Here is an 18,643-nt window from a genome sequence, read left to right as displayed (position 1 = left end):
TTAGAGGTAGTAGAGGCGGTTTGACAGGGAGAGGTTCGGCTCTCTGTGGATGCTCTGGCCCACAAGGAAGGCCAGCTTGTGTGCGTACTGGCAGGGTGCAGGGACTCGGATGACTCCCTGTTTGGGGGAGAGAGGGCCAGTCACTGGGTTAGATTGGGTGGGACTCCTAGGGTCCCTACCACAGCAAGCTAAGCACGGGAGGTGGCCCTGAATGGGGACCCAGACCATAGTACACTCACAGGCCAATTGTAGTACACGTGGCAGAGCTTGTATGTCAGCCGCTGGATGTGATCAGGCTTCAGGCCACTGCTGTCATAGATGACATTGTAGTGTGTCGGGGACACACTCCCGCTCCTCACTGCCTGGCTCACAATGAAAAAGTCATACCTGGAAAGGCAGGAAGAGCCAGGTAAGGCAAGGACACATACTTTTTATGAGGAAAAACCTTGTGTTCTAAACAATCCCATCTCTCCTCCAGCCCCAGTGTGTCTGCGACAGCCAGCATAGGCTCTTCATGAGCCATTGTGACAGTGGGCATAGAAGACTGTGAAGGCAAGACTCTTTCCATATGTGTTACCATGCCAGTGCCATAGAGCATACTGGCCACACTCCTGGGCCTGTGTCTCCTGCATGCTGTAGGGGCACAGCATGGGCACAGCAGCAGGGTAGGGTAGAACCAATTTCTTCCTGCTGTTCTCATCTTAGTAACAGCAGTGTAACAAATGTTACAAATCACTAAGGACTCAGAACCAATGTGCTAGAGCCAGAGGCAGAGCAAATGTATAGACAGCTAGCAGAGGACCCAAGCAAAGGCCAAGCTAAATGGCACACTAGGAAACAACTGAACACCACTCATAGTTCATTGTTCTCTGGTACCAATGAATGTCAGTGAAGAGCTCCTGCAATCCAACCCTAGACAAATCGGAAATCAGAAGTGGACTACACTGGGGTCTGTCTGGGAGATACCAAGAGAGATATTCAATGGTGTGCCCATCAGGAACAGACAAGCTCTAACCAAGAGAGGGAGAGCTGTGTGTGTAGCATCCAGACTGCCACCTTCAAAGGTCCCTGCTGTTGGCTCCAAGGGCCTGAGTGGCTCGCACAGCTGCTGGGCTTGAATGGCATCTGGCGAGAACACAGGCCTGTCACTTTCAAATTCACTTAGGTATGTTGTCCCTAAGTACATGGGCTCCCAACCCTCTCTTCTTGTCTAGTGCCCTGGACCCTTAATGGCAGGTTCTGTTAAGGGTGACAGAGGCCTCAGACAAAGGACTGGCCCTTCACGGGTATTGGCCTCATCTGTTTGCCCCACTGTGCTCCTTATGTGACAGGCCTCTCCTCCAAAACCATTTACACAGCCTACCTCTGAGCAAAAAGGAAAACCTAAAACTTGTGCATTTCAAAATAAACACCCCTGTTCAATCACATAGCTGAGAAGACAGCACAAAAACCTTTTGTAGCCATTTCTATCTCTGAGATGCCACCGCCCACAGATGCTTCAGAGGTTAGACTTTGGAGTGTGTGCTTAAACTGAGCACTTAAACCCCTGATTTGGGTTTTCAGACCCATGATGCTCTGCTGTTATCAGCAGCTTGCCCACCTGAGTAAGGAAAAGTGGGGGCTTTACAGACTTTCCCAGCCCTCACCTGCAATGCTGGAAGCCCTCCATAGCCTCACACTCTAGAAGAAAGGGGGCTTCAGACTGAGTGGTGAACTGCTGCCCCCTGGGATGAAGCTTACTACCTGGGACACCATCCCAACCCCAGAAGAGAGCTGGTGAGACGGTCTCCGGAGGTGAGCATCTATCCACATACTCGGCTGAACCTGCATGCTGGGACCAGCCTAGCTCCCTCTTACTTTTTTATTTTGGAGTCAGCTGCAGGCTACAGATCTGCCGACACACATACCTTCTCATCACCTTGACCCCTGGAGGACTGCACGAGGCATCACAGATCTAAAGATCTGCTTGACACAATCTATGGAAATGCCACACAAGAGAAAACTTCTCAACTCCTAAGCAGCCAGCCAGGGGGCGTTGCCTCCCAAGGTCTCAAATGCTCAGAGTCTGGAACTTAGGACAACGCTGGGCTTTAGGGAGCATGCCAGACCAGGTTAGCAGAAGAATGAAGACTTCCAAGAAACACAGTGTCAGGAACTGGAAACAAACAAGCTAACACTGACAGCTGAGAGGCCCAGAACTCACCACTCTGGCCGGGTGACTTCCACATCAATGACTGTCCCTGGAAGAGGGTTCTGGAGTCTTCCCCCAGACTGAGCAAAAAACCTGGCATTGACACGCTTCTTCACTACAATTACAGTGAGTCTTGGGCTGAGGACGAACAAAGAGAACAAAGAGTTGATGGCCTGTCTAGGCAAGAAGTGACATGTTCACACATCCCTCAAGAGCGAGCCCCGACGTGACACCTCATCTCACAGCATGCTGGAGGATGGTCAGCACCTTCCCCAGGTTCAAAGGCCAGGAGTGACACAGAGGTGGACAACCATATGTCACTTGCGTGCCCTGTGATATGAGGCTAGTCATGTGTGGGCATAACCCCAATCTACTATACCCGTCACCCCTGCAGACTTGGTGTCGACACCTCAGTGAGCATTTCCTGCCCTGAGATCTGTCTAGGAGAGCTGGTTCAGGGAGGACTGATGTCTGACTACTGAATCCCAGAATTCAAGATGGATCCCACTGTGGTATATGTGTGTGTCTGTGCGTGTAGACGCACATCCTCTACTGTATATCACGGTATATGTTAACGGTTACAGTATCCGTTAACAAAGGTTAATATTTGGGCACTATATTAAATACAAACACACAGCACTAATTCACATTACCAGGAAGGGCTGACACTCATGCTCCACATTTTCCTGGAGTTTCAGAGACGCTGTGCGGAGCCCTACAGCCAATGCTCTTTGGCTGTTTTGTAGCATATACTTTACCATGAGCTCCCTCTGTATTGCTTACACTGAGTGGGAATTAGAGCATGTAGCCTGTAGACAGTTCTCCCTTGGGGCAGTGAGGAGTCTGTTGATGACTCACCACCTCACCCTCCAACCTCTGATACGATTCTCTTAAATTCCATGGGACAGTCACTTGTGCATACACAACTCACATGGAAGTCTGCAAGTCAGGCCTCAGAATGAGGCTGCCTCTAACATGATTGGCAGTCCTGATCCAGTTCCTTCCCAAGCTCAGACATGGCTGACCCCCATTCTCAGGCAGAGTGGGGTCCAAAGAACATGCTACTCAGTAACTGCTCATTTTCCAGTGATCAGCCTCTCCTGAGAGCCTGGGCATGGGGCCCGCACAGTGCATCCTGTGGGTTCTCTTCCACAACACGGTGACAATAAGCAGAAAAAAAAAAATCAGTTTTACAGGGAAAAGCAGGGCCCTGCCAAAAAATGTCACCAGCTGCCTGGAAAGCTCTGCTTCTGCAAGGCCCGCCAGCTGCTCACAGCTCTGGGTAGATCAGAGAACGCAGCTGGGTCCTGCATCCATGTGCCGTGAGTCACAGCACTCTGTTTCAAGTGTCTCTGCTTGTCTAGACTGGGCTCAGAGCAGGGAGCTTATGGTGGTGTGCTGGCAGGGACTGCTGGGGACCACAGAAAGTGTCTTACCCTGAGCGAACCACAGGAGATGAGCAGGGCTGAATTATAAAGTAACCAGGACCAGTTTCAGGGAACAGGAAGGCTGCCCTGGCTGCCTGACCCGTCCTGCCTCCCCCACCTGCCACTGCCTTCACTCCTGTGAAGCCCACCCAGCCTTCTTCTTCTTGCCATCCAGTGACAGCTTCAGAGTGGGCATCTATGTCAGACCCATGTACTTACTTGTAACCTCTCCCGACTGACTTAAGGCAGTCCAGGAACTGTGGGACCTCATAGTTGACGAGGGTCTTCAGCTGCCCGTCCCCAACACCATCTCGGTACACAATGACACGGCTGGGCATATATTCATTGCAGCCGCTCCAAGCCCTCAGAGCAGCTGCAAAAGGTGAGGGAGGTTGCAAGTTCACAATCACTGTCTCCTTTCAGGTCCCAGCCACCTTCAGTAACAGCCCAAGGGCCCCAAGCAGGACCAGGGGGCACAGACTCACCTTGCAAGCACACTTTGAGCCCATCCACTAGCTCCTGTCCACGGTCTTGAAAGACGCAGCGGGAGAACCAGCTGTTGAGAAAAGAAAAGAAAAAAAAAAAGCCAGGTGGTGAGGACTTGGCTCTGCCAGGCTCAGCAGCTCTGGGCTCTATTTTCCTATGCAGATTCTTGCCACCTTCCCCACATTCCCAGGAGACCTCAGCTAAGCAACAGAGCAAGAAACCATCTCAAGTCATCCATGAGAGTCCCAAATTCTAACTTAGCAGTGTCATTTCTTCAGCAGGAACTGGCGAGTGACCAGAGGGGTCCTGGGGAGCACCCACCCACCAGAACAAGTATTCACTGCTCTGCTCCTGGGAGACTGTGTCTTCCATGATCCCCTCTGCTCCACAAGACCAAAGCCACAGCCACTGACACCTACAAGGAACACTTGGCCAGGCTCCAGGTTCTGCCTTTGTGGGCTATTCCCTCATTCCACAAACACATTGAAAACTGATGTAGAAAAGCAGGGGACTGGGTGAGTCACATGTAGGGGCCAAGAACAGCTGTCAAAGCAAGGCACTTTCAGAGCTGGCCACCTAATGGCACCACTGCTGCTCCCTGGCTTACCGGGTCATCCCTTCGTTGATGCTGGCAACGAATCCTGCGATGGACCTCCGCCCAGCTGTGGTGTCATGGTAACAGTCGATGCCCACAATCATTGCCAGCTTCAGCTTTAGTGAAAACAGTGCCATTTAGGTGTGGGAGGGTGACGGTAGCCATGAGCTAGGCTCCTTTCCCTAAATAACCATGTAACCACCCTGTCTCCGGATGAAAGCCAACTCACAGGCATGTCTACCCGCCAGAGCTCGCCTCCCATCTTGCAGTTCATCTGTAGGGCGATCTTGGTGGCAATGGCCATGACCGTCTGCTGTTTGCCCAGGGTCCGGGCCACCACACACTGACTTGGGGTGGGGCAGTCAGTACACAGGTACTTTTTGATGGCATCGTATTTGTCCTTCCGATTACTTGACAACAAACAGACAACCTGAAAACAAACCAAGTACCTCATTACAGAGAACCAGGAAACGGAAGGCCGAGAGCAGGGGGACAGACCTGAACCCTGTGCTGCCACCAACTCTCGTCACCAACCAACTCTGCCATGTGACTAATCAGTGGGGCAGGAGTGACATTTCTATTTTGCTCATTTTATTCTATGTGACAGGTACTTGCATGGGAGGCAGTGCACATAAAACAAACCTGGGCAGTGAAACAAAGCCATTGCTCCTTGAGACCTGAACACAGCACACAGGCAGCATGAGCGGCCCAGGGAAAAACAGGGAATACAAGTGCCCTGCCTTGCAGGTGGGCAGACCTTAGCTGACAGCTCCTCTGGACCCACAGCTTTTAAACCCTAAAGCTCTAGCTTGGGAATCTGGTCAGAATGAACTTTCCCAGGAGAAGGTGACTATTCTGAGGACAAGCTGGAGTTACTGACCCAAGAGTTCCCCTGCCCAAACTCTGAGGATCCCCATTTAAGATTCTAAAGTCAAATTTAGTTTGTGACTCACAACTGCAACCCCCAATGTGCACCCAGACTCGTCTTTCTTATCTCTGGTCCCCAACAAAATAGGCCCCACCTGCTGTCTTCATCACGCTAGGGAGAGCGGCAGCTATCCAATTGCCTGTGGCTTCTGAGAAGAAAATGAAGGCAAAGGAATAGTGTATGGGCATGGCAGGCCACTGTTCAGGTCTCCATTCACATGGGCAGCCTGCTCCTGCCCCTTGTGGTTGTATGGCCTGCTGAGGCAGAGGGTATGGGACACACCTCTGCTCTTTACTGCTTCTGTGTGAGCCAGACAGAAGCTTCTGGCTGGTTCTTAGAGACAACTTGCTTTGGCTTGCTGAGGGCTTGGACTCTAGTATAGCAGTGTTCAGAGGTAGGACTCTGCCCTCACTGGTGATCTGCCTGCTGAGCCTTGCCTCAGTGACACTGGGAGATGGTGTACATGAGAAGAGCTGAGGCTAGATAGAGGTTGGCCAGGGTGGGGTGGGGGATGGGACACCAATGAAGGATGTGATGTATCTGGTATCTGGCTGCTCTGGGACCACCATGGGGTGACCTCCCTCCTGAGATGCTCTGCTTTACCATAGGTCAGAGACAATGGAGCCAAGAGGCCCTAGATAGAACCTCTGAACCATGAGCCACAGCCACTCTTTCCTCTCTTGGATCTGTCTTGGTGATAAAATGGCTGACTAATGCACAATTGGACATATTCCTGTCAGCTAGTCAGCAGCCAACATGGTATGTCTCCACTCAGGAAGCTATCTTTACCATGGCCACAGAGGACTGCAGCCCCTCTACTGGAGGTCCACTCTCCTGTTTCATTCACCAGGTGCCACTCATAGGCTTCCCACTAAAGTACAAAGGCAATGGGGGCCTGTGGAGCTCCACACCGCTCACTTGCTTCAGGTCAACACAGCTTTTAGCCTAAGCAGTTACTGTCTTCACAGAATCTGCTCCTTTGGGGCTTTGTTTCATTCACGGAGGCCAGTGACTTTGCAAGTGATTGCCATCAGTTCCCAAGCTAATGAGATGTGTAACAGCGGCCTCAGCATTTGAGGACACAGAGAGCAGCAATATGAAACAAAACGTGGACATGTTCAGCTGGGAAACTCAAAGACATCTTAATTGGCCAATGTCTAAGTCCAAGGATGTGCAGGACCCCATCCCCCACAGGGCTGAGGGTGTGGGAATTGGGGGAAACGAATATCCCAGTTGGTTCCCTTGCATCCTCTCCCACGGTTCGCCTGTTGTGGCTCCCTGGGCAGAGGACACAGTAACCAGGCTGGCTGCTGGCCTGAGCCCTGACCCCACACTGTTGCAGTGCTCAGTCTCCTCCAGGCACCCTCCTTGCCTGTGAAGGCATAGTCAAACAGCAACAGGGCAAGCAGCAGCACAAACACAGGTCAGGGTGGCTCAGCCTTCACGCAAGAGTCAAAAACCTTTGCAGGAAGCACACAAACTTAGACTTGTGCCTGGTGTGAGCAGGAGTGCCAGGTGACGGAATCCTAGGCCCCAGCACAGTGATGTCATGGACAGCCTGCCTGAACTATGTGGCCGAGGGTGGCTATCTACACTTCCAAGCCGCAGCCTAAACCTGGACCAGCAATGAAGTCAGAGGTGGGGAGTTGAGCATGCAGTAATGCTCTCTTTACCCCAAAGCACCATAGCCTCAACGTTCTCCCTAGTCACACCTCACACCACCACTGTGAGCACTCCCACAAGCACACAGGGGACCGCACCAGCCTACCTTATCACCACTCCTCTTTTGGGTGCCAGTGTCACATGACAGAGAGATCCCAGCTCAGGATGAGTGCCCATCATGGTGGCATGTTTTGTGCTCAGCAGCCTGTGCACACTGACCTTACATTACTTTCTGCAGTCTGGCTACCAACCTCCATAGTCTCTATATGGCTACACACTGACATCAGTTGAACATCCAAGAACTGACCCTTACCCTTCTGCCTTTCTGCTTTCCCCAAAGCCTCTAGAATCAGAGCCTTCAAGGCAGAATGTAGTCTTCCTCTTCCCAGCATCTCCTCACACAGGACACACTCACACACAGGGTACACACTCACACAGGGCACATACTCACACAGGAACCAGCTCAGCAGCCTTACTAAGGGCATGTGTATTTTTGAGAACTACTATCTGAAAAGGAGCTCAAAATCCCAGTCTTCTGTCCCCCGAAATAAACCTCCCCTCCCAGCAAAGCATGCGCCCAGCAGCTACTCACTATCTGAGTGTCTGATGTCACCTTCTGCTGCAAGGCTCTCAGATAAGCTTCTGTTCTGTCATCCACCTCAATCCTAGGATCAACAATAAAAACGGGTGGTACAACCCCTCACCTGTCACACAGCCATCATTTCTGCACCAACCCTAAGTGGTACCGAGCACAGATACGGGAATGGCCACTCAGTGAAGGCCATAGATAACAAGCTGCACCACCATCCTGGCTTCAGCACCTATCCCGAGAACATTCCTGCCTGCTCTTCTCTCCCATCGGATCCCTCCGTGTTACCTGAAGCCATGGAAGATCTAAGAGCTTCCGTGAGCTCACTTGTGCATCACTTTGGAACATGCACCCCCTTCTGATAAGTGCCAATCTCTCTGCAGACTGGAGAGGAGATGGCTCTAGACACTCACATGATTGCCTTTTTCATCTGGATGCCCATGGCCGGAGTCACTTTGAACAGGTTCTGTATCAGTGAGTTGGCCGCTTCATAATTCCTGCGGGTATAGATCAGCAGCCAGTTATCCAGCGGCTTCACGCTGATCAGTGGTGCGCCTCTTGTTTCTTTGGACCAGTCTGCAAACTGCGGGTTGTAATCAAACTAGAATAAAGGGCAGAGATACTACTGTCAGCTGTGATGAAGCTACTGGTCTTGCACAATCCCATCATGCATATGGAACCATAGACTACCACACTTATTAAGTAAGAGTGACAGATCAAAAGTCCTGATGGAGAAAACATCAGAAGCATCCGGAGGGCCCTTCCTACACTACACCCTCCCAAGTGCCCAGGACAGGCTCTCCATCCTTCCTCCTAAAGGCTTATTAAAATACTAATGCTATGGAAACCTGGAGGTTTCTCAGAAAATTGGAAATAGTTCTACCTCAAGACCCAGCTATACTATTCCTGGACATATACCCAAAATATGCTTCACCAAACCACAAAGACACTTGCTCAACTGTATTCACAGCAGCTTTATTTATAATAGCCCCAAACTGGAAACAACCTAGATGTCCCTCAATCGAAGAATGGATAAGGAAACTGTGGTACATTTATACAACAGAATACTGCTCAGCTATTTAAAACAAAGACATCATGCAATTTGCAGGCAAGTAGATGGAACTAGAAAAGATCATCCTGAGTAAGGTAAGACATACAGTATGTAATCACGTATAAGTGGGTTATTAGCCATAAAGTACAGGGTAACCATGCTACAATCCACCAAGCAGGGCCCAAGGGAGGATGCTTGAATATCACTCACAAGGGGAAATAAAATAGACACCTGAAGTAGATGAAAGGAGGGAACTGAGTAGGAGAGGGGGTGGGGATCACTTTAAGGGAAATGGGGTGTGTGGGAGAGGGAGGACTAGGAGAAAGGAAATCAGTGGGGGCATCACTGAGACAGGGGAAGCTCCCAGCAGTCTAGGGGGGTGACCCCAGCTGAGACTCATAGCAGTGGGGGACATGAAGCCTGAGGTCGCCACTTTGTGTAGCCAGGGGGGCTTCCAGTAGGGGGAGGGGGACACCAACCCACCCATAAAACCTTCAACGCAAAATTTGTCTCTCCTACAAGAAGTGTAGGAAGAAAAATGGAACAGAGATCGAGGGAATGGAAAACCAATGACTGGCCCAACTTGAGACCCACCCCATGAGAGAGAGGCAACCCTGTCACTATTAATGACTCTGCTCTGCTTGCAGACAGGAGCCTAGCAGAACTGTTTTCTGAGAGGCTTCATCCAACAGCTGACAGAAACAGATGCAGAGACCCACAGCCAATCAATAGGTCCAACTCAAGGAGTGTTGTGGAAGAGTGGAAGGAAAGAGAGAGGGAGCCAGAGGGGTCAAGGACACCACAAAAAGACCTCCAGAGAAAACTAACCTGGGCCCATGGGGGCCTCATAGGTCTCTTTTGGTTGGTTGAGCCACCAACCAAAAAGCTTGCATGGGCTGGACCTAGACCCTCTCACATACGTAGCAGCTTCGCAACTTGGCCATCATGTGGGTTCCCTAACAATGGGAGTAGAGGCTGTCTCTGACTCTGCTGCCTTCCTTTAGATCCGTTTCCCCTAGTTGGGCAGCCTTGTCTGGCCTCAATGGGAGGTGATGTGCTTAGTCCTGCTGTGACTTGAGGTGCCAGGATGGGTTAGCACCTTAGAGATCTTAGAGATCCTTAGAGATCTCCCCTTTTCTGAGAAGGAGGGGGAATAAGGGTGAGGGGGCGTGAGGGTGGGATTGGAAGAAGAGGAGGGAGTGGGCTGGGATCAGACTGTAAAGTGACTAAATTAAAAAGAAAAAAATATGAGTGCCATTTTCCTCATGATAAAGGTGTAGAAATTACAGCTGAGGCTGGGGTGGTGGCTCAGGTGGCTTACGGCACTCAGGAGGGAGAGGCAGGCAGATCTCCATGTGGTAGAAGCCAACATGTGAAATCCCAATGGGGTGGGTCAGAAAGCTAAGCCCTCTGACAGTGGTCAGGTTCAGGGAAGAGCCACTCATGGTCACCACGGCGGCAAACACCCGGAGCTTCTAGGGCCCCCATGAGTCTGCTGTCCCTTCACCTAGCTGGACTGTTCCTCTCAGTATTACCCAGGGCAGAAGGTACAGGCTGCTACAAACAACTTAAAAGGGTAGACATTTGCAGTATTTTGATTTCATAAAACTATTTTTCCTTTTCCTGAAGATAAAATAGAAAAGCATTTAGCATGACTCCTGAGAGACATGTGGCTCAGGCAGAGACAATCAAAGCCAATCAAATGGGGCTTCTCAGCAGGATTTTTTTTTGTACCATAAGTTGTTCTATTACCTAAAAACTTCAGTCTTTCTTTTTCTTTCTTTCTTTCTTTCTTTCTTTCTTTCTTTCTTTCTTTCTTTCTTTCTTTCTTTCTTTCTTTTTTTTTTTTTAAAAATAAGACAGGGTCTCACTATGTAGCCCTGGCTGTCCTGGAACTCACTCTGAAGACCAGGTTGGCCTCTAACTCAGAAATCAGCCCGCTCTGCTTCCCAGTGCTGGCATTACAGGTGTGCACCACTCCTGGTTCTTCAGTCTCTTTTTAGCAGATCTGTTTTATTCCAAGGGCTGGACTTGAGGTTCTAAGTGCTAGAGTTGCAGGTGGTGTCTTGCAGAATGCCCCTGTTGGGTAGCTCTGGTGGTTTTCAAGAGTTGGCAGAGAGCAGGATGGAGGGAGGAGCAGACTGGAGCATGGTGGGCTGTCTCCCGCCCCAGTGAGATTTGGTCCGGACCTCGCCCTGCCAGTTTTACCATCTTCCCACCCCAGACACCACCCCGCCAGCCTTACCGTCTTTCCACCCTGGTGGATCTTCTCGGATTGCAAGATTCTTCCTGAGAAGGATAGCAAGTTTGAGTCAAAGCTCAGGCCCCAGTCTCGAAGCTCTCTCTGCACGTTGTCATCCCTGCGAGTTGAACACAGGTACCCAGTACTGCTGAGCAGGCAGCAGCTAAACCAGCAACCCACATTCAGGTGGACAGAGTGCCACTGTGGCATGCAGCACACTTCAAGGCCACCCTGGGCCTGAAATTCAAGAATTAGCTTCTCTCCACCCCCTTAAGAGTCCCAGTGCCCAGACTGGCTCCCACTGAGTGACCCACAGTTGACACAGGCAGGAAAATGTGCGTCTGAGAACTGCTTGCTCTTCCTTCCCACTGCCTTTCCCTGGCAGGACTGAAAAGAGCACATCTGCATATCACGGTTTCATTTCCTGTCACCCTGAGAAGCAACTGGTATCAGAAACCCAGGACAGCCTTCCACAGCCCTGCCAACATAGGAGGCCACACTTCTTGCCCTCCAGAACCCTCCCAGATCCACAGGGGACCCCCAATCAGAAGCTGGGAGTGCTGATCCGGCCTACTTGTGGATGTAGTCGATGAGGCGGCCCACCTCCCGCTGCCGCTGCTCAGGGGTCAGCCTCGTGTGCACCGCCAGGTCCTTCATCACATTGAAGTCATTGCGCATTTTATCAGTCAGACCTGCAGCCAGAGCCATGTGGGTGACAGCCAGTCAGCAAGGCTGCAGAGCCCCCAGTGGAGGTGGCCAGGGATGAGTAAGGACAAGTGGGGAGCACTATGCACCTGTGAGGTAGCAGAGCTCGGGGATGAGCATGGCTGGGCCAGGCAGGGTGCCTCCGGGGCCTCTCCTCCTCTTGGGCTGGCTTACCAGCACTGGCTGCTTCAAGTCTGTGATTTCCTGGTTGTACTGCTGCTCAGGAGGAAAGGAAGGTATGCTAGGCACCAACAGGAAGTATGGCACACGGGCAGTAGGTGCCTAATTAACAATGGAAGCCTAGTACCAAGCTGGGCTAGACACCATGTCAAACCATCCTGAGGGTGATGTACAGATTCCAGGAACATCAGCTGAGGGTCTGGGAGGAGGAAGGATGGGTCTGACCCAACTTCCCTAGGTGAATAAGCTCCACGAAGTCAGGACTTACCTAGGGAGACCTGACCATGGTGACAAAGAACAGATGTCTCAGGTTTGTCATGGTGTTCCCAAGCCCTGGGGCGGGAAGGTTCTTTCCTGTCATCTATAGTCCCAGAAGCTGCTTATTCTATAACCATTTTTCTTTTTAATTTGGATTAATTTTCTGTCCCACTGAGCATGAAAGGAATGGTCAATAAGCCAAGACATACCAGTCTAGTCTTAATGACCACCTTAGCAGCAGGCCATGTCACCAGCAGGCCATGCCATAAAGAACCTGACTCACGTCTTTTCTCCCTAAAGAACCAACCACCAAGGTTTAAAAAGCTAATGTTCCCTCAGACATGGTCCTCACACATCACTAGACATGCATGGCTAGTATGGCATGAATTTGGGGTGTCCCTCTCCCTATCTCATGGGCCTTCATTAGAGTCCTGGCCATAGGATCCAGGTAGGTAGGGCTGGAGTGCACAGATGCTGGAGTGACCCTTGGCCTCCTGTCATCTGCCAGGATCAAGCTCTGCCCTGCTGGGACCTCTCTGAGAGCTATGTACTCCATAGTAGTCAGAGAGAGAGAGAGCCAGCTGGAGCAGAGCTGGCCAACCAAGTACAGAGCAAGGGGCCATGGCAAGCTGCTTTCCCCCACTGGCAGCATCAGTTTGTCCCCATGATGCACTGTAGAGCCACCAGGGCAGGGTGCCTCTGATGGGTGGGGAATTTCTCGGTGATGTAGGCAAGACTGAGCAAGGTCCACATGTTCCTTCGCTCTACCCAGGGAACTGCCTACCTTCCTGTAGTACTCCAGGAAGCTGACCTCCGAGCCATCTGCTTTCTTGAAGGTGCTCTTTGGATTCTGGTCCCAGTCAATGTCATCTACCCTGTAGGTCTTGTTGTTATACCTGTGGGCATCCAGGACATGAGGCTCCAACTCACATTTCCAGTCCCCCGGAGATGTATGGTGGAGGGAGAGCAGGGGAAGGGACTGAACAGTGGCTGGAAACAAAGGGTGAAAAGCAGGAGGTGCCTGTCCTTTGTACCTGACTGCAGGATAGGCAACACGTCACACATCTGGCTCGCATTTGCTCACCACTGCCTGACTCCCCAACCCCACCGCTTTCTGAGACGAAGTCAAGCCGTACTTGGTGAGGACGATTAGGCCTATAAGCTCCTTCGACACCTGCTCCTGGAACTTGTGCTCCTCCGTCTGCTGGTACAGATTGAACATGAAATCTAGAACAGTCTCGCTGCGGAGAACCTTGTGGCTGACATCTGTGCAGAGCATGATGTTGTTCTCATACTGAAGGATGGATGTGGTGAAGCCAGGCCAGATCACCAACCTGCCAATACAGGCTGGGTCAGAGGCAGCCCCAGGCTCCTTTCCCTATGTCTGACACAGAAAAGGCTGAGCCATCTCACTTCCAAGTACAAGATTCCAGACAGAGCCCTGTCTTTCCCAGGGCTTCAACAGCATTTGCTAAGTGTACACACTGACCTGATTAAATTCATCTTTATGGTGGGCCACCTAACATCCTGAGTTAACATGTCTCAGCATCCTCAGCTGCTGGCACTGAGGACCGACCACAGGGCACATGGTCTGTGCAGCTGACTGGGATGGGATTTTTTTTTTTAATGTAAGTATTCTGGTATGAATGTACATGATCAATTAAGCCAGGTTACAAGCTACCTTAACTCTGAGTACCAATAGCAGGCCATTTCTAGTTTACAGATCATTTCAAAGTCTGTGCAGCCTGCGGACGGTGGGCTTTCCACAGAATACAAACCTATGATTTGGAATATCAATCGGGTCACTCGGGTTGTAATAATTCCGTCCAATTTGTTGCAAGTTCATGATTTTCAAGAGCCTACAAATTGAGAGTGAGAACAGTTAGCACAGTGAATCCTAGGGACGTCCTAGAGCCATAGACAGCCAGAGCAGGGCTGGCAAGCTATCACCCCTATCCAGGCCAGTCATTTCTACACTGCCTAGGAGTTAATGATGGTCCTTAAAATGTCCAAACACTGGAAAAAAAATACTTCAAGACACAAATGAATTGTGTTGATTCATTTTATGGTGGTACACCAGGATAGCCGACTTGCATGCCATCTATGGCTGTGTCTAGCTACGAAAGAAAGGGGAACAGCTGTCTAATGCACCTCAGGTAGCTTCCCTTTAAGGAAAAATGCACCAAGCAAATGCATTTCCTCAGGCCAAGTGTCCCTCACACTGAGCTACGCTTCACCAGTGAGCCTCTATGCGCTTATGAAGGAAGTCATAAACCCAAGTATTGGTCCATTTAGATGACTCCTCACAGGGAGGGGTCTTCTACAGAATAGTGTGTGTGTGTGTGTGTGTGTGTGTGTGTGTGTGTGTGTGTGTGTGATATGTGTGATGTATATGTAGGTATGTGTGCCCATGCATGAGTAAGGAGGGCATCGGGTACTCTGTTCTAACACACTCTACACGTCACTCCTTTGAGACAGGGTCTTGCGGAGAACCTGGAGCTAGGTTTGCTGATGGCCAGCAGGTCCAGTGACTCTACTGTCTTGCCCCATTCCCCAGCACTGGGGCTTACATGCGAATGGCCAAGCCTGGCTTTTGTGGGGGTGCTGGGGCTTTGAACTCAGGTCCTCATGCTTGCACAGCCATCTTCCCCAGCACCTAGAACATGACCTTATTTGGAGACTGCACCTGTGCACTGAAAGTTAATTGCTCCCTGCCCTAGCAGCCACCCACTCATCTTGGGGAAGGAGAAGTCAAGTCGCTTCTAACAGCTCAAATAGTATTTCAAAGGCATACTCTCAGCCCTGGTAGGGAAGGGGCAGAATCCTGGAGGCAGATAAGTTAATTTCCTATCAGAAAACCATGTTTTAAAATGACCGTGTAGATTAGGACTGCTAATCTACACAGGACTGTCCACGCCCCCGCCCCCACAGGCCACAGGGCATGCACTGGCCATGGCACACACCTCCTGAAGATGATGTTATAGAACTGTAGGCAGGTGGGAGAGGTGGGCGGCAATTCGTTGGTCAGGGTGATGGTGATCCTCACGTGCTCCCCATTCCGAGTCTGACTGAAAACTTCTGTGACCTAGAGCCAGAGAAGTGAGAGCCTAGATCTTACCTCTGTGTACAAGAGCAAGCCTAGGCTCCTGGGGCCCCTGCAAAGCACAGACATGTGTGAACTGAGACTAAGACGTCTGCATAGCTGGGAGCCTTCATATAAGTCTCGCTGCCCATCTATCTCTTGGGGAGCCCTCTTCCCCTAACCAGGAGACCCTTTCTGAGCTTTGCTTTAGCGTGGACACCCTACCTCCCTCTCCCAGTGGGGACATTTGAAATAACCTTCTGCTGTAGTCTCTTAGGTAGAAACAGTATTGTCCCATCGAAAGCATGACACCTTCCAATGAGGTCTTCGTGCTGGAAGAGCAGTGCAGAGCGCAGCCTGCGGGCCTCCATCAGGGGATTATAGTCGATGTGGTACTGGTAGAGGGCCCACTGCGGGCGTGAGGTCAGCCGGAAGTGGTTGGTGCTCAGCTTCACAATGATGCCCGAGGAGCCTGAGAGGTCATCACACTCGCTCAGCCCCTGGCATGGTTATGCTCTATGAGAGCATTTCTTCAGACACAGTGAACTGAGGACAGTGGTCAGCACTCCCCTTCAAGACAGCTGGCCTGAGACTCACTGCCCTATTGCTTCAAGAGATACTGTGCAAGCTACCACAAAAACAACTGATCTCTTTAGAAGGGGTTTATGCAGTGTTTAACAAAACCTTCCAGAACACACAGTTAAGACATGTACCAGCTGTGTGTGTGTGAGACACACAGACACACACACACACACACACACTCACACACACACACACGACGAGGGGCTGGAAAGGCTGCAGCTTCTGAAAAACGGCTCTCTTCTTCCCTGAGCCTGAGAAGCACTGCAGCCCAGCACCATGAAAAATGGCCTCTGAAGAGTTGCTTTCATGAGCCTACCTGTCTTTGACTCTTTGACATGGTCAAGGTTCTGTCTGGTGTTCACACCAAGGTCATGAAAGTCTCGGCGACGCCCTCCTCTCTCTGCCAACGACAGCTCCTGAAAGCCAGCTGACATCTGCAGTTCTTGTGGAAAGAGGAAAGCAACTCATGCATGCCAGCAAGTGGGTCGAAATCCAGCAGCGTTCCCACAGTGGCTCGAGGCGAGGAAGGCAGCCCACTCTTTTTCGCCTGCCATCTTGTGATCTCATCCCTCACAGACCATCTCTATGCTGCCCCTGGCCACTCCTTATACTACCACTTAAATCGAAAAGGCCAGGCACCTGAGTTATGATGCCAAGACCTGAGGCATGGATTTGTTGATTGGGAAAAAGTTTTTTATATTGTAAATCTCCAGGGATCCAGGGATTAGAACAGTGGCTCTCAACCTTCCTAATGCTATGACCCTTTAATATAATTCCTCATGCTGTGGTGCCTCCCAACCATCAAATTAATTATGAATCATAATGTAAATATTTTTGGAGATAGAGGTTTGCCAATGGGGTTGTGACCCACAAGCTGTGAACTGCTGAGTTAGGGTGTTCACTCTGTAGACTGCGTGAGGATATGACATGAGTGTGACAGGTAGCCTTCTGACTGTATTCTACCCACAAGCAGAAGCAGGGGTATGTACACTCCCATACAGGGGCACAGTGGGCATGGAACAGTACCAACCCATCAATTTTCACTTTTTCTGAAAACAGTCCTAGGAGTTTGAGGTTACCAAGCCATTCCATGTGCAATGTGTGTTCAGCCAGGTGCCTGAGAGCAACAGCATACACGGGCCATGGGACAACCATGGCTTTGTGGTCAGCTGGTGGCATTCTAGCTGGACTCGTGGGTATGGCTCCTGTAGTAGTGCCTGCTAGTGGGCTTCTAAGAGATGTCTCCCCTCTTTCAGAGGAGCAAGAAGTATATGGGAGCGGTGTCCCTCAAAGACAAGACTTCCTACCCTCGCCACAGCCGAGCATGCTTTGGCAAAGTGCCTCTGAGCTGGCAGTGGCTGCGCTGATCCTCCGCCTGTGCCTAAATTACAGCCACAGTAGAATTGGTCTAGCTTCTGAAGAAATCACCACAGATGCCAGGACGACGTTCTAAAAGTGGCTTATCTGCACAGAGGGGGCAAACTGAGGTCACATGTAAAATCCGTGTATTGCTGAGATGGCCCTGGCAAACTGCAGCCTCTCATTCACAGCCTGCACAGGGCAGCACATGTCCCACTATTCTGCAGCGTGGCACTGGGCCCTCGTGGAAACACCAGCAACCCGCACGTGGCGGCCCTCCCCTCTCCTCCCATTTACCTTGTGACTTGGACGTGGCTCCGACTACCATTCCTCTCTGTCGTCCTCGGCCAACCAAGTCCCCCTCTGCAGGGGATGGCTGAGGTCTCGGTGGGATGTACCCAGGCTGCTGGCTCTAGTTATACATAAACACAACTGAATTCCCTTATGCCGCAGGGTGGGTACCAGAGATTAGTCCTAAACTAGCCCACAGCATTCAGGAACTTTGTCAGTAAGCATGCAATCATTAAAAAAGGGTGAAGGTCCTCACAGCATGCTCAACTCATCTCCCCCCCTCCCGCCCCGCACCCAGGTAACACCTGCTTGGCTGAGTATGATTTGCCTGAGGATGTAGAGCCTCCTACATCCTGGGCAAATGCTCTGCTACTCAGCCCTTTAATTCCCACAGGCCGATGTCAAGACACTGCTGAAATGGAAAAGGTGGGTACTCACCGCTGCAGCCCCAACATGCTGTACTGTCTCCTGCCCTCGGGCTCTGCCACGGGCCCGGGCTCGGGCTCGGCCCGTCATTTTCTGTAAGAAAAGAAATAACTGCGATAGCACTCAATGGACCCACATATATTCAACCATTCTGTCACCACTAAGGTGGTGTTAAAATGAGCCCCCAAATTATGTATGCTTGAACCTTTCCTACTGAGGAGTTGGCTCAAGCATGCTCGGCTAACACCCCCACACAGTTTTCTTAGGAAAACCTGGGGACTAGCCACTGTGCTAGATGGCAGAGATCAAGTGGAAATGTGAGAAAATAATTTGTTTTCAGAGTGGCTAGAGAGATGATTTAGCAGCTGAGAACCCTTTCTATGCCTGTAGTAGAAACGGGCTTGGTTACCAGCAGGCACGTGGTGGCTCACAACCACCGGTTCCGGGAAGCTGAAGGCCTCTTCTGGCTTTGACAGGCACCAGGCACACACAAACATGCCTGCAGGCATCCACCTCATGAACATTTATGTCACAGCAATACATAATATATACATAATAATCAAATCAATTAAAAAAAGATTTGGATTAT

The 18,643-nt window shown here is 50.8% G+C and overlaps 1 protein-coding gene across 1 annotated transcript; it reads right to left on the bottom strand.

The window, feature by feature from the left end:
• On the bottom strand, window positions 1–18,144 carry Piwil1 (piwi like RNA-mediated gene silencing 1). The gene is made up of 20 exons (XM_055606335.1): window positions 18,067–18,144; window positions 17,635–17,749; window positions 16,295–16,420; window positions 15,654–15,868; window positions 15,278–15,399; window positions 14,093–14,173; window positions 13,451–13,648; window positions 13,099–13,210; window positions 11,966–12,092; window positions 11,746–11,863; window positions 11,175–11,289; window positions 8,292–8,479; window positions 7,882–7,954; window positions 4,929–5,129; window positions 4,712–4,815; window positions 4,104–4,174; window positions 3,838–3,991; window positions 2,204–2,329; window positions 240–387; window positions 1–117 (listed from the first exon to the last, which is right to left on the bottom strand). Exons 1-20 carry the CDS (start codon window positions 18,142–18,144, stop codon window positions 1–3), a joined length of 2,589 nt encoding a protein of 862 aa, XP_055462310.1.
• Between the last annotated feature and the right edge of the window lie 499 nt (window positions 18,145–18,643).

The sequence above is a fragment of the Psammomys obesus genome, unplaced genomic scaffold, assembly GCF_907164565.1.
Source record: "Psammomys obesus unplaced genomic scaffold, mPsaObe1.curated_primary_1811, whole genome shotgun sequence".
NCBI lineage: Eukaryota > Metazoa > Chordata > Mammalia > Rodentia > Muridae > Psammomys > Psammomys obesus.
The sequence above is the reverse complement of the archived record's forward strand: the minus strand, read 5'-3'. Positions and strand labels throughout refer to the sequence as shown.